We start from the raw sequence: 15047 nt of genomic DNA, 5'->3' as shown, positions 1-15047 counted from the left end.
TATTAACAACTACTTAATGAGAGCCTGAAGATTGAAGCTCAGGCAAGTAAACCTGGAGAACACCTTGGAGCGGCAGACACCTTTAGTAGGCCCCAACCAAACTAGTAGGCCAACTGCAGTGTTATATTAACAACTACTTAATGAGAGCCTGAAGATTGAAGCTCAGCTCTGTTCAGTGGAGGAAAACACCTTGGAGGGGCAGACACCATTAGTAGGCCCCAACCAAACAAGTAGGCCAACTGCAGTGTTATATTAACAACTACTTACTGAGAGCCTGAAGATTGAAGCTCAGCTCTGTTCAGTGGAGAACACCTTGGAGCGGCAGACACCGTTAGTAGGCCCCAACCAAACTAGTAGGCCAACTGCAGTGTTACATTACCAACTACTTAATGAGAGCCTGAAGATTGATGCTCAGGCAAGTAAACCTGGAGAACACCTTGGAGCGGCAGACACTGTTAGTAGGCCCACCCAAACTAGTAGCCCAAACGCAGTTTAATATTTAAAATGTAGGCCGAAAGCCTGAAGATTGAAGCTAAGCTTTATTCAGTGGAGGAGACAAGCAAGGAGTGGCAGACACCGTTACTAGGCTCAACCAAAGTAGTAGGCCAAATGTAGTGTAATATTTAAAATGTAGGCCGAAAGCCTGAAAATTGAAGCTCTGGAAAACCAAATAGGAGAAAACCCTGGAGCGGCAGACACCGTTACTAGGCCCACCCAAACTAGTAGCCCAAATGCAGTTTTAAATTCTAAATATAGGCCGAAAGCCTGAAGATTGAAGCTCAGCTTTTTCAGTGGAGGACTGCGGGATTGAGTGGCGCAGACAGACAAAGGTAGTATGTGTTAAATAAAAAGTTGGCTCTATGCAGTTTTACATTGGTTACAGGGGTACACAGGCAGCATTGGTGTGTTCAGCGGAGGACGATTGCAAGGAGGGACCGCAGACAGACTTCCTAGGCCAAAAATGAAAAAGCAGGCTCTATGCAGTTTAAATTAGGCTACAGGGGTTCACAGGCAGCATTGGCGTGGTCAGTGGAGGACGATTGCACCGAGGGGCAGACACAGTTAGTAGGCCCAAAAAAGTAATAGGCAAAATGCAGTTAAAAATAGGTTACAGGAGTACGCAGGCGGCCTAGCTTTGTTCAGTGGAGGACAACTGTAAGGAGTGTCTGACACAGTTAGTAGGCCAAAATAATAAAGTGAGGTTAATGTCTGGAAAAAAAAAAATTCACAAATAAACAGGTGGCATACCTAGGTACAGGGGTGGGCTCTTCTGCTGACTTGCAGACAGTGGTAGTTGGCGCAAAGTATTAACTGGTGTAAATGTAGGACAGGGCCCCTGAATATTTTTACTAGCATCAATCATGTCAACAAATTTGTATTGGCAGTGCCATTGAAGGATTTATCAGCACAGACTACACAGTGGTGGAGCAGTGAGAGGTAATTTTGCAAGTGGTAGAGCACTGTTTGAGCTGGGGGGGATGACACTCTCTCGTGGGCGGCGGTACTGGCCCAGGGCCCCTCATGTTACGACGGTGTGTCTGACGTTGGTTGTGCACCACCACCGCCAGAGACACTTCATTGTACTATGAGGGACCCTGTGCCAGTGCCGTCGCCCAAAAGTGGGCACACCCACCTGTTCAGCCAAACTGCACTCGCACGGGTGCTTGCGCCAAGTGGTGACCACGGCCCCGTGGGGGGAGTCAGCCCATTTAGGGAGGTGTAAAAAAGGCCTATGGTGGACATACAGCAGCTGCAAATGGAGAAATTGGATCAGTCGGTAAGACGAGTCCAAAAGCAAGACCTTTTTACAGGAAAGCTACGTGTCAGCAGGGGAAGGTGGGGCAAAATAATTAGAAATCCATGAGTGGTTCATTTTAATGAAGGTTAGATCATCAACATTTTGGGTCGCCAGACGAGTCCTTTTTTCGGTTAATATTGAACCAGCAGCACTGAAGACTCTTTCTGATAGCACACTAGCTGCTGGGCAAGCGAGCTCCTGTAATGCATATTCTGCCAATTCAGGCCAGGTGTCTAATTTAGATGCCCAGTAATCAAAGGGGAATGACCTGTGAGGGAGAACATCGATAAGGGCGGAAAAATAGTTAGTAACCATACTGGACAAATGGTCTCCTGTCACTTTGAATTGATGCTGCAGTACCTGTCGAGTCAGCGGTCATTGCGAAATCACTCCACAACCTGGTCAGAAAACCCCTCTGTCCAACGTCACCTCTGATTTGTGCCCCTCTAACACCTCTGCCATGTAGCCCCCTGCAGCTCGTGTGAGAACCATCACCGCCGCTGTGTGCTGGGAATGCCTGAACCAAACGGTCTACAAGAGTTGCTTGTTTGGTAGCCAATATTTGCTCAAGGTTCTCATGTGGCATGATATTTTGCAATTTCCCTTTATAGCGTGGATCCAGGAGGCAGGCCAACCAGTACTCGTCATCGGTCATCATTTTGATAATGCGGGGGTCCCTTTTTAGGATACGCAAGGCATAATCAGCCATGTGGGCCAATGTTCCAGGTGTCAAATCAATGCTTGTGCTGGGTTGAGGAGCACTTTCTGGCAAATCCACATCACTTGTCTCCCGCAAAAAACCTGTACCTGACCTTGCACCACCAACACTTTCTATTCCCCCCTGAGATGCTTCCTCCTCCCATAAATATTCATCCCCATCTTCCTCCTCCTCCTCCTCTTCGTCCCCGAGACTTCCCTGAGCAGACAATGGCTGACTGTCATCAAGGCTTCCCTCCTCTTCGGCTGCAGACGCCTGCTCCTTAATGTGCGTCAAACTTTGCATCAGCAGACGCATTAGGGGGATGCTCATGCTTATGATGGCGTCGTCTGCACTGACCAGCCGTGTACATTCCTCAAAACACTGAAGGACTTGACAGAGGTCTTGTAGCTTCGACCACTGCACACCTGACAACTCCATGTCTGCTATCCAACTGCCTGCCCGTGTATGTGTATCCTCCCACAAATACAATACAGCACGCCTCTGTTCGCACAGTCTCTGAAGCATGTGCAGTGTGGAGTTCCACCTTGTTGCAACGTCGATTATTAGACGATGCTGGGGAAGCTTCAGTGATCGCTGATGGTTCAGCATACGGCTGGAGTGTACGGGCGAACGGCGGATGTGCGAGCAAAGTCTTCGCACCTTGAGGAGCAGGGCTGGTAACCCCGGATAATTTTTCAGGAAGCACTGCACCACCAGGTTTAATGTGTGAGCCAGGCAAGGTATGTGTTTCCGTTCTGAAAGGGCTATGGCAGCCATAAAATTCCTCCCGTTATCACTTGACTACCTTGCCTGCCTCAAGATGTACACTGCCCAGCCATGACTGAGTTTCTTGCTGCAAGTACTCGGCCAGTACTTCCGCGGTGTGTCTGTTGTCGCCCGAACACTTCATTTCCAAAACAGCCTGCTGACGCTTGCCACTAGCTGTTCCATAATGGGACACCTCATGTGCAACACTGGCAGCTGCGGATGGAGTTGTCGTGCGACTGCGCTCTGTGGACGAGCTTTCGCTTCGGCTGGAAGAGGAGGAGGGGTACGAACGTCTACAGCCAACTGTTTTCTAGACCGTGGGCTAGGCAGAACTGTCCCACTGTGGCTGTCCCCTGTGGACCCTGCATCCACCACATTAACCCAGTGTGCCGTGATAGACATGTAACGTCCCTGGCCATGCCTACTGGTCCATGCATCTGTTGTGAGGTGCACCTTTGTAGTCACAGACTGCCTGAGTGCATGGACGATGCGGTTTTTGACATGCTGGTGGAGGGCTGGGATGGCTTTTCTCGAAAAGAAGTGTCGACTGGGTAGCTCATAGCGTGGTACTGCGTAGGCCATCAAGGCTTTGAAAGCTTCGCTTTCAACCAAGCGGTAGGGCATCATCTCTTAACGATATAAGTCTAGCAATGTGGGCGTTCAAACCCTGTGTACGCGGATGAGAGGATGAGTACTTTCTTTTCCTAATGAGAGTCTCTTGGAGGGTGAGCTGGACTGGCGAGCTGCATATGGTGGAACTAGCAGGGGTGGTGGTGGACATGGCGGATTGAGAGAGGGTTGGTGATGGTATTCTTGCTGTTGACCTACATACAGTGTTTCCTACCAATAAACTTCTGATTCCCTGACTGCTTTGCCCTAGCGACGACACCTCCACATTTGCTACTGTTGTTGTTCTAACCGGTGGGCTTACAGTGGGGGAAGCGATGTAGCGTTGCTGACTACCTGGATTCTGAGCAGGTGCACCAACGGTACGGGACGTTTGGTAGTTAGTCCAGGCTTGCAAGTGCATGCTGGTTACATGTCTGAAAATGCACGTTGTATTTAAATTGTGGGGATTCTTCCCTCTGCTAAATGTTTTTGAGCATTTCTTACAGATAACTTTGCACTCATCATTCGGATCTTGGGTAAAAAATTGCCACACTCAACTCTTCCTACTATGGAATACCTTTTCAGGCATTGCACGCTGTGTTACTTTCACCGGATGGCCACGCTGTCCTAAAACTGGTTTTGGTTTTGCCAAACTTTTTTGGCCAGAGACGGGCCTGCCAGATGAAAGCAAATGTGATGTAGATGGCTGCTGCCGATCCTCCTTCTCCGCTCCTGAGCTACTGCCAGCGGCACCCTCTTCCCCCAATGGCTGCCAATCGGGGTCAACAACTGGGTCATCTATCACCTCCTCTTCAATCTCATGTTCAGCTATCTCTGTGTCACCGTGTAAGGTGCTATAACGTTCGGGAATGGGCACCATCGTCTCATCAGGGTCAGTTTCTGGCTCCGTACACTGCAAGGGCAATGTAGTGATGTGAGTCGATGGAACAGCATGACAATCTAGCTGTGGCTGTGCATCAGTGCACTCCATGTCCGAATCATTTCCCTTTCTAACCCAGGCGCACGGTATGTGTAACGAGCTCCATGGAGTAAACTGTTGTGTCGCCTGACGCATCCTTCACTGTTGTTTTGGGGGAAGGACACAAGGAATCAACTTGTTCCTGACCGGGAGCATCTACCAACGACTGGCTACTTTTCAATTTTGAACTATCCGAAGAGGAGGCGAAAGAGCTAGAGGCAGAGTCAGCAAGGAAAGCCAAAACTTTTTCCTGCTGCTCCGGCTTTAACAGCGATTTTCCTACTCCCAGAAAAGATAGCGTTCGAGGCCTTGTGTAGCCGGACGATGACGCTGGCTCAACAACTCGAGACTTAGGTGCTATTTTGATTTTCCCTCTACCACCCGATGCTCCACCACCACCACCATCAGCATTACCAGATGGCAATGACCGCCCACGGCCACAACCTCTTCCACCAGCCTTCCTCATTTTTGGGAAAATGTAACCAAACTAACAACCGTTATATGGTACTGTAAAACAAGGTAGAAGGTGTATGTAAACTTGTTGTGAATATAAATCTCCCTTTTTATGTGTGGGTGAGTGCTGAATAAATCAGGCCCAGTGTATGACAGTATAGTTTCTGTGGCACAAAATGACTGACAGAGATACCACAGACACGACTGGCACAGATGCACTGATTGGCAATATTAATCTCCCTTTTCAGGTGTGGGACAGTGCAGAAAAATACAGGCCCACTGTTTTACACAACACAGTTTCAGGGGCTGAAAGTGACTGGAAGATATATAAAAAATAAATAAATAAAAGGGACTGTACTACAATTACTAGCTCCCTACAATAATCTCTGAAAAGTATGGCAGGCAGCAATAAAAAGGACTACTGCACACAAAAAGTGTGGACAAACAAACAAGATAACTGTGCAGAAAGGAAGGAACAACAGGATTTGTGCTTTTAAAAAAGCAGTTGGTTTGCACAGCGGCGTACACACAGCAACGCAGCTATCAGGGAGCCTTATAAGCTACAGAGCTGATGCAAAGAAATCGAGCCTCCACTGTCCCTGCAAAGAAAAGGTGGTGTTGGACAGTGGAAATCGCTACAGCACAAGCAGTTTGGGGGTTAATCTTCCCTCCCTAACTATATCCCTGCTTCTGATGAAGCGGCAGCAACCTCTCCCTATGCTCAGACCGGCAGAAGTAAGATGGCGGTCGGCGTGCACGCCCCTTTATAGCCCCTGTGACGCCGCAGAAAGCAAGCCAATCACTGTAATGCCCTTCTCTAAGATGGTGGGGACCGAGACCTAAGATGGTGGGGACCGAGACCTATGTCATCACGCTGCCCACACTCTGCGTCCTCCTTCATTGGCTGAGAAAAGGCGCTGAAAGCGTCATATGAAACGTGACTTTGGCGCGAAGATCGCCGACAGCATGGCCGATCCCACACTAGGATCGGGTCGGGTTTCATGAAACCCGACTTTGCCAAAAGTCGGCGACTTTTGAAAATGTTCGATCCGTTTCGCTCAACCCTAGTCACAAGCACTGACCAACAAATAGGAGCGGAGATCCCGGCAGTGTTTGGCTATCAGCAATTTATATTTATAGACTACCTATTAGAAGTCAATTCTCCACATTATATCATTGGTTTAATAATACAAACAGGTATTGACATAAATATACACCTACTGGTCAGACCCCATGAAATATTATACATATACACTTGCTGGTCAGACCCCATGAAATAATATTATAAATACACCTGCTGGACAGACCCCATGAAATATTATACATATACACCTGCTGATCAGACCCTATGAAATATTATTATACATATACACCTGCTGGTCAGACCCTATGAAATATTATTATACATATACACCTGTTGGTCAGACCCCATGAAATATTATTATACATATACACCTGCTGATCAGACCCTATGAAATATTATTATACATATACACCTGCTGGTCAGACCCTATGAAATATTATTATACATATACACCTGCTGATCAGACCCTATGAAATATTATTATACATATACACCTGCTGGTCAGACCCCATGAAATATTATTATACATATACACCTGCTGGTCAGACCCTATGAAATATTATTATAAATATACACCTGCTGGTCAGACCCTATGAAATATTATTATACATATACACCTGCTGGTCAGACCCCATGAAATATTATTATACATATACACCTGCTGGTCAGACCCCATGAAATATTATTATACATATACACCTGCTGGTCAGACCCCATGAAATATTATTATACATATACACCTGCTGGTCAGACCCCATGAAATATTATTATACATATACACCTGCTGGTCAGACCCCATGAAATATTATTATACATATACACCTGCTGGTCAGACCCCATGAAATATTATTATACATATACACCTGCTGGTCAGACCCCATGAAATATTATTATACATATACACCTGCTGGTCAGACCCTATGAAATATTATTATACATATACACCTGTTGGTCAGACCCCATGAAATATTATTATACATATACACCTGCTGGTCAGACCCCATGAAATATTATTATACATATACACCTGCTGGTCAGACCCTATGAAATATTATTATACATATACACCTGCTGATCAGACCCCATGAAATATTATTATACATATACACCTGTTGGTCAGACCCTATGAAATATTATTATACATATACACCTGCTGGTCAGACCCCATGAAATATTATTATACATATACACCTGCTGATCAGACCCTATGAAATATTATTATACATATACACCTGCTGATCAGACCCTATGAAATATTATTATACATATACACCTGTTGGTCAGACCCCATGAAATATTATTATAAATATACACCTGCTGGTCAGACCCTATGAAATATTATTATAAATATACACCTGCTGGTCAGACCCTATGAAATATTATTATAAATATACACCTGCTGGTCAAACCCTATGAAATATTATTATACATATACACCTGCTGGTCAGACCCTATGAAATATTATTATACATATACACCTGCTGGTCAGACCCTATGAAATATTATTATACATATACACCTGCTGGTCAGACCCTATGAAATATTATTATACATATACACCTGTTGGTCAGACCCCATGAAATATTATTATAAATATACACCTGCTGGTCAGACCCTATGAAATATTATTATAAATATACACCTGCTGGTCAAACCCTATGAAATATTATTATACATATACACCTGCTGGTCAGACCCTATGAAATATTATACATATACACCTGTTGGTCAGACCCCATGAAATATTATTATACATATACACCTGCTGGTCAGACCCCATGAAATATTATTATACATATACACCTGCTGGTCAGACCCCATGAAATATTATTATACATATACACCTGCTGGTCAGACCCTATGAAATATTATTATAAATATACACCTGCTGGTCAGACCCTATGAAATATTATTATACATATACACCTGCTGGTCAGACCCTATGAAATATTATTATACATATACACCTGCTGGTCAGACCCCATGAAATATTATTATACATATACACCTGCTGGTCAGACCCCATGAAATATTATTATACATATACACCTGCTGGTCAGACCCTATGAAATATTATTATACATATACACCTGCTGGTCAGACCCCATGAAATATTATTATACATATACACCTGCTGGTCAGACCCTATGAAATATTATTATACATATACACCTGCTGATCAGACCCTATGAAATATTATTATACATATACACCTGCTGGTCAGACCCCATGAAATATTATTATACATATACACCTGCTGGTCAGACCCCATGAAATATTATTATACATATACACCTGCCGGTCAGACCCCCTGAGATATTATAAACAAGCATCACATTCAGAACTCTCTCACCCAATCAGAAGTATGGGACTGCTGGAGTTAATGTGGTGATGGCTGGGGATAGTGATGAATAGGGGTACGCTACTCCCAACGTGGCTCCTCTCAATAAGATTCTTCAGGGGGAGTAAGGACCAACAGAGTGGGAAGCACCCCACCATCATGGCACCTATAATCTGCTGGTACATTAGCACAAGCCCACAGAGCGGTGCAGCATCATGCTGTCTGCACATAGCAGCGCTATCGCGCTTAAATAAGGAAAGCCGGCACCGCTCCCGGCAGCTGCAGAGCAGGCTCCCGGCCGGTGACACGCACCCGTCACTTCCAGGTTAGACATCACTTCCGGGCCAGATTACTACGTGATCTCTGACGCGCAGAAGGTCCTGCGCTGCAAGGAAGCGGTCCAGGTGACATCAAAGCGTACACACTTTTCTGCAAGAAGGGGGCGGGGAACATGGACACCTCCCTTAAATCCCCAAAATAAAGCAATGGGTACAAGTACGGACAGCAAAATATAATTTGCCAGCTGACAAAAACTCAAAAAAGCTGTCAAATAAAAAAAAAAAAAAGGATGAAGGGAAGCAGTAAAAGTACAGCGAAATCCCATAAACCCATAAAGGGTACAGTCAAGCAAAAGGCCACTTCCATATTAATAGAGGAACTAGGGTGTAGTGAAATATGTATAAATATATATATGTGCAGTGAACTATGTATAGGTTTATTGTGTGACTAGTAATAATTGAACATCTGTCCTGAAGGCTGCAGGTTCTCACCCAGGTATTAATATGTATTTCTCTGAGACAGCAGACTTCTGTCTCCAATCTCACCAGGGGGTCGTGCTGGGAACCAAGAAGAAAAGGAACATTTGACACCTCCTAGCTCTTTGAGGAGAGATGTCAATTACAGCCTGTCACTATCTGTGAGAAGCTTTACACAAAGAATCTCAGAGAAAATATTATATTCATTGGGGGCGCGGCCGTGGTCCAATCAAAAACAAGCAATTAGAATATCAACTTGAGGGGCTGGTCTAGAAATCTGACCTCCAGGGTGACTCTATAAATTTGGCTTGTATACATTCAAAATTGTTCACATGTGAGGGCAGCTGAGCTGATGTGATCCAGTCTATATTCATCCTACCCTCAGGGAGCAGAAGCAGACTACAAGTTAGCTATTTCTGTAAGTTTTCTCCTGTTAATTTTATACTGTTTTGCATAAGTTGTATGTCTTTTTATTACCATATTTTTATACCTTTTTCTTTACTGTAAGCACTGAACCTTTTTGTATTAAAGCATAAAACTTTAACAGTTGAACCTTGTATGTTCTAAATAATCCATAGCCTGAGGTGTGTGAGCCTTATGAGTGGTAGACAATATTATTATTAATATTTCTGGGACTCATCGCCCGTGTGTTCGGTGAGTGGTGGCAGCGTGTATGAGCGGGTGTGTGGCCTGGGTGGGCGTGTGATTTATGCTCCCATTACAGCATAGGACAGAGGTTGAATGCTGGACTGAGAGAGGGGAAATAGATTAACCCTTGCCGGCACAACCCCAAGTTGCGTGCTGAGAGCAGGCACGTGACAAATTAGGGACAGCACGGAGGGGGATCCGTGACATAGGGGAATACCAGTGGTCTGATCATTATGCAGAATAAGTACACCCCAATACGCAGCAAATACCACCCCAATACGCAGCTTATAATGCTGATCGCATCAGCCAGGGAGAAGAAGACCGCACAAAGAACGGGCGACAGGTCTGTGGACAAGAAGGGTGGGAACCGTAGGCGAGTCAGGGAACAACGGACAGACTATAACAGAGATGAGGTAGACCAAGAAGGACGGAGGGTTTGTGATGTAACATAGGACCAGTCATAGCGGGATTTAACCCCTTCCTGACGTCGGACGGGATAGTACGTCCGACGTCAGGTCCCCTGCTTTGATGCAGGGCTCCGCGGTGAGCCCGCATCAAAGCCGGGACATGTCAGCTGTTTTGAACAGCTGACATGTGCCCGCAATAGCGGCGGGTGAAATCGCGATTCACCCGCCGCTATTAACTAGTTAAATGCCGCTGTCAAACGCAGACAGCGGCATTTAACTACCGCATCCGGCCGGGCGGCCGGAAATGTCATCGCCGACCCCCCGTCATATGATCAGGGGTCGGCGATGCTTCAGTATTGTAACCATAGAGGTCCTTGAGACCTCTATGGTTACTGATCGCCGGTAGCTGTGAGCGCCACCCTGTGGTTGGCGCTCACAGCACACCTGATTTTCTGCTGCATAGCAGCGATCTGATGATCACTGTAGCAGAGGCGATCGCGTTGTGCCTGCTTCTAGCCTCCCATGGAGGCTATTGAAGCATGGCAAAAGTAAAAAAAAAAAAAAGTGAAAAAAATAAAAACATAAAAGTTTAAATCACCCCCCTTTCGCCCCAATCAAAATAAATCAATTAAAAAAAAAATCAAACCTACACATATTTGGTATCGCCGCGTTCAGAATCGCCCGATCGATCAATAAAAAAAAGCATTAACCTGATCGCTAAACGGCGTAATGAGAAAAAAATCCAAAACGCCAGAATTACGTTTTTTTGGTCGCCATGACATTGCATTAAAATGCAATAACGGGCGATCAAAAGAACGTATCTGCACCAAAATGGTATCATTAAAAACGCCAGCTCGGCACGCAAAAAATAAGCCCTGACCTGACCCAAGATCCCGAAAAATGGAGACGCTACAAGTATCGGAAAATGGCGCAATTTTTTTTTTTGTTTTTTTTTTTGTTTTGTTTTTTTTAGCAAAGTTTGGAATTTTTTTTCACCACTTAGGTAAAAAATAACCTAGTCATGTTAGGTGTCTATGAACTCGTAATGACCTGGAGAATCATAATGGCAGCTCAGTGTTAGCATTTAGTGAACCTAGCAAAAAAGCCAAACAAAAAACAAGTGTGAGATTGCACTTTTTTTGCAATTTCACCGCACTTGGAATTTTTTTCCCGTTTTCTAGTACACGACATGGTAAAACCAATGATGTCGTTCAAAAGTACAACTCGTCCCGCAAAAAAATAAGCCCTCACATGGCCAAATTGACGGAAAAATAAAAAAGTTATGGCTCTGGGAAGGAGGGGAGTGAAAAACGAATACGGAAAAATGGAAAATCCCACGGTCATGAAGGGGTGAAATACTGATATACCTACAATACCCATTATTACACACTAATCTAGGTCTGAATGCTACCTAACCGCGGAGGTTTGCACCCTAGAGACCTGCGCAATTGGCGCCCCTGCTCGTCAACGGCTGACTTCTGACCCTAATACAACCCTGAAGCTAGAGGAAGGCGGTGTAGCAGAGCTGGTCATTCAGGCCGTTAGGGGCAGCAGTATTCAGGTGGTAAATCCAACGTGCCTCTTTTTGTAGGATTCTGTAATCCCAGTCACCACCCCTGTATGGTAAATTCACTTGGTCTATCCCGCCTTAAGGTTACCAAGATGTACGTTGTTGACATGTCTTGCCACGGGGGTGTCCCTTTGATTCTTGATGTCCCTAAGGTGCTCTCCACCCTTCTTCTAAATTCTCTTTTGGTTTTCCCAATGTACTCCATCCCACATTGGCAATTAATCTAGTAGATGATCCCCGTGGACCTACAGCTGGTAAAGAATCTGATGGAGATTTACACGTTGCACATCCACTACATCTGTAACACCCCTTGACAGTGGATACAAGCCAGTTCTTATCCGTTGTGGGGTGTCGTGGCTGTGTACCTATCCCTAAGTGACCTTCCTTTCTTATAGGTAATCCAGGGGACTGAGTTAATGGTGTTACCTATGTATTACCTATAGCACCGGGTCAGTCCTGCTGGAATCTGCCACAATGAGGCCATCACACCAGGCGGGCTACTTAATGTGGCGCTTTGGATGGTAGGAGGTGGTTCTCGGGGAGTAGTGACCAGACTGCTGGGAATCGCTTCACTCATCTCTAAACATGACTGAATCCATTTATCCGGAGGACACTCCGGGGGATTTTTAGGCCGTGGTTTTAGAACTAGATGTGAGGATTGTTGATAATACTGTGCGTTTCTGTCTCAGGTTCTCGTCATTAATCGTGGTCTGGACCGGTGTGCCGCTCTGCTACATGACCTGTTAGAGTGTGATGTGAAAGGTACGGGCTCTGGGGGTGACGTGAAAGGTACAGGCTGTCCCCGGGCTCTGGGGGTGACGTGAAAGGTATGGGCTCTGGGGGGTGACGTGAAAGGTAGGGACTCTGCCCTGGTTCTGGGGGTGACGTGAAAGGTATGGGCTCTCCCCGGGCTCTGGGGGGTGACATGAAAGGTACGTAGTCTCCCCTGGCTCTGGGGGTGGCATGAAAGGTAGGGGCTGTCCCCGGGCTCTGGGGGTGACGTGAAAGGTACGGGCTGTTCCCTGGCTCTGGGGGGTGACGTGAAAGGTACGAGCTGTCCCCGGGCTCTGGGGGGTGACGTGAAAGGTACGGGCTGTCCCCGGGCTCTGGGGGTGACGTGAAAGGTACGGGCTCTGCCCAGGCTCTGGGGGTGACGTGAAAGGTAGGGACTCTTCCCTGGCTCTGGGGGTGACGTGAAAGGTACGGACTCTGCCCAGGCTCTGGGGGTGACGTGAAAGGTACGGGCTGTTCCCTGGCTCTGGGGGGTGACGTGAAAGGTACGAGCTGTCCCCGGGCTCTGGGGGGTGACGTGAAAGGTACGGGCTGTCCCCGGGCTCTGGGGGTGACGTGAAAGGTACGGGCTCTGCCCAGGCTCTGGGGGTGACGTGAAAGGTAGGGACTCTTCCCTGGCTCTGGGGGTGACGTGAAAGGTACGGACTCTGCCCAGGCTCTGGGGGTGACGTGAAAGGTACGGGCTGTTCCCTGGCTCTGGGGGGTGACGTGAAAGGTACGAGCTGTCCCCGGGCTCTGGGGGGTGACGTGAAAGGTACGGGCTGTCCCCGGGCTCTGGGGGTGACGTGAAAGGTACGGGCTCTGCCCAGGCTCTGGGGGTGACGTGAAAGGTAGGGACTCTTCCCTGGCTCTGGGGGTGACGTGAAAGGTACGGACTCTGCCCAGGCTCTGGGGGTGACGTGAAAGGTACGGGCTCTTCCCTGGCTCTGGGGGTGACGTGAAAGGTACGGGCTGTCCCCGGGCTCTGGGGGTGACGTGAAAGGTACGGGCTCTTCCCTGGCTCTGGGGGTGACGTGAAAGGTACGGGCTGTCCCCGGGCTCTGGGGGGTGACGTGAAAGGTACGGGCTGTCCCCGGGCTCTGGGGGTGATGTGAAAGGTAGGGACTCTGCCCAGGCTCTGGGGGTGACGTGAAAGGTACGGGCTGTCCCCGGGCTCTGGGGGTGACGTGAAAGGTACGGGCTCTTCCCTGGCTCTGGGGGTGACGTGAAAGGTACGGGCTGTCCCCGGGCTCTGGGGGTGACGTGAAAGGTACGGGCTCTGCCCAGGCTCTGGGGGTGACGTGAAAGGTAGGGACTCTTCCCTGGCTCTGGGGGTGACGTGAAAGGTACGGACTCTGCCCAGGCTCTGGGGGTGACGTGAAAGGTACGGGCTGTTCCCTGGCTCTGGGGGGTGACGTGAAAGGTACGAGCTGTCCCCGGGCTCTGGGGGGTGACGTGAAAGGTACGGGCTGTCCCCGGGCTCTGGGGGTGACGTGAAAGGTACGGGCTCTGCCCAGGCTCTGGGGGTGACGTGAAAGGTAGGGACTCTTCCCTGGCTCTGGGGGTGACGTGAAAGGTACGGACTCTGCCCAGGCTCTGGGGGTGACGTGAAAGGTACGGGCTGTTCCCTGGCTCTGGGGGGTGACGTGAAAGGTACGAGCTGTCCCCGGGCTCTGGGGGGTGACGTGAAAGGTACGGGCTGTCCCCGGGCTCTGGGGGTGACGTGAAAGGTACGGGCTCTGCCCAGGCTCTGGGGGTGACGTGAAAGGTAGGGACTCTTCCCTGGCTCTGGGGGTGACGTGAAAGGTACGGACTCTGCCCAGGCTCTGGGGGTGACGTGAAAGGTACGGGCTCTTCCCTGGCTCTGGGGGTGACGTGAAAGGTACGGGCTGTCCCCGGGCTCTGGGGGTGACGTGAAAGGTACGGGCTCTTCCCTGGCTCTGGGGGTGACGTGAAAGGTACGGGCTGTCCCCGGGCTCTGGGGGGTGACGTGAAAGGTACGGGCTGTCCCCGGGCTCTGGGGGTGATGTGAAAGGTAGGGACTCTGCCCAGGCTCTGGGGGTGACGTGAAAGGTACGGGCTGTCCCCGGGCTCTGGGGGTGACGTGAAAGGTACGGGCTCTTCCCTGGCTCTGGGGGTGACGTGAAAGGTACGGGCTGTCCCC

General features: G+C 48.1%; 1 protein-coding gene across 2 annotated transcripts in view; it reads left to right on the top strand.

The window, feature by feature from the left end:
• The window catches only part of CCDC14 (coiled-coil domain containing 14), a 36929-nt gene that overhangs the window by 8455 nt on the left and 13427 nt on the right, over positions 1 to 15047 (top strand). For both annotated transcript variants that reach the window (XM_077273320.1, XM_077273319.1), the window contains exon 4: positions 12802 to 12874. Coding sequence is in view for 1 of the 2 variants with exons in the window: in XM_077273319.1 (XP_077129434.1) it covers positions 12802 to 12874 (73 nt within the window). In the remaining variant the exon portion in view is untranslated. The remainder of the gene's footprint in view (positions 1 to 12801; positions 12875 to 15047) is intronic.

The sequence above is a fragment of the Ranitomeya variabilis genome, chromosome 7, assembly GCF_051348905.1.
Source record: "Ranitomeya variabilis isolate aRanVar5 chromosome 7, aRanVar5.hap1, whole genome shotgun sequence".
Lineage (NCBI taxonomy): Eukaryota > Metazoa > Chordata > Amphibia > Anura > Dendrobatidae > Ranitomeya > Ranitomeya variabilis.
Note: the sequence above shows the minus strand (reverse complement) of the source record. Positions and strands in the feature narration are given on the sequence as shown.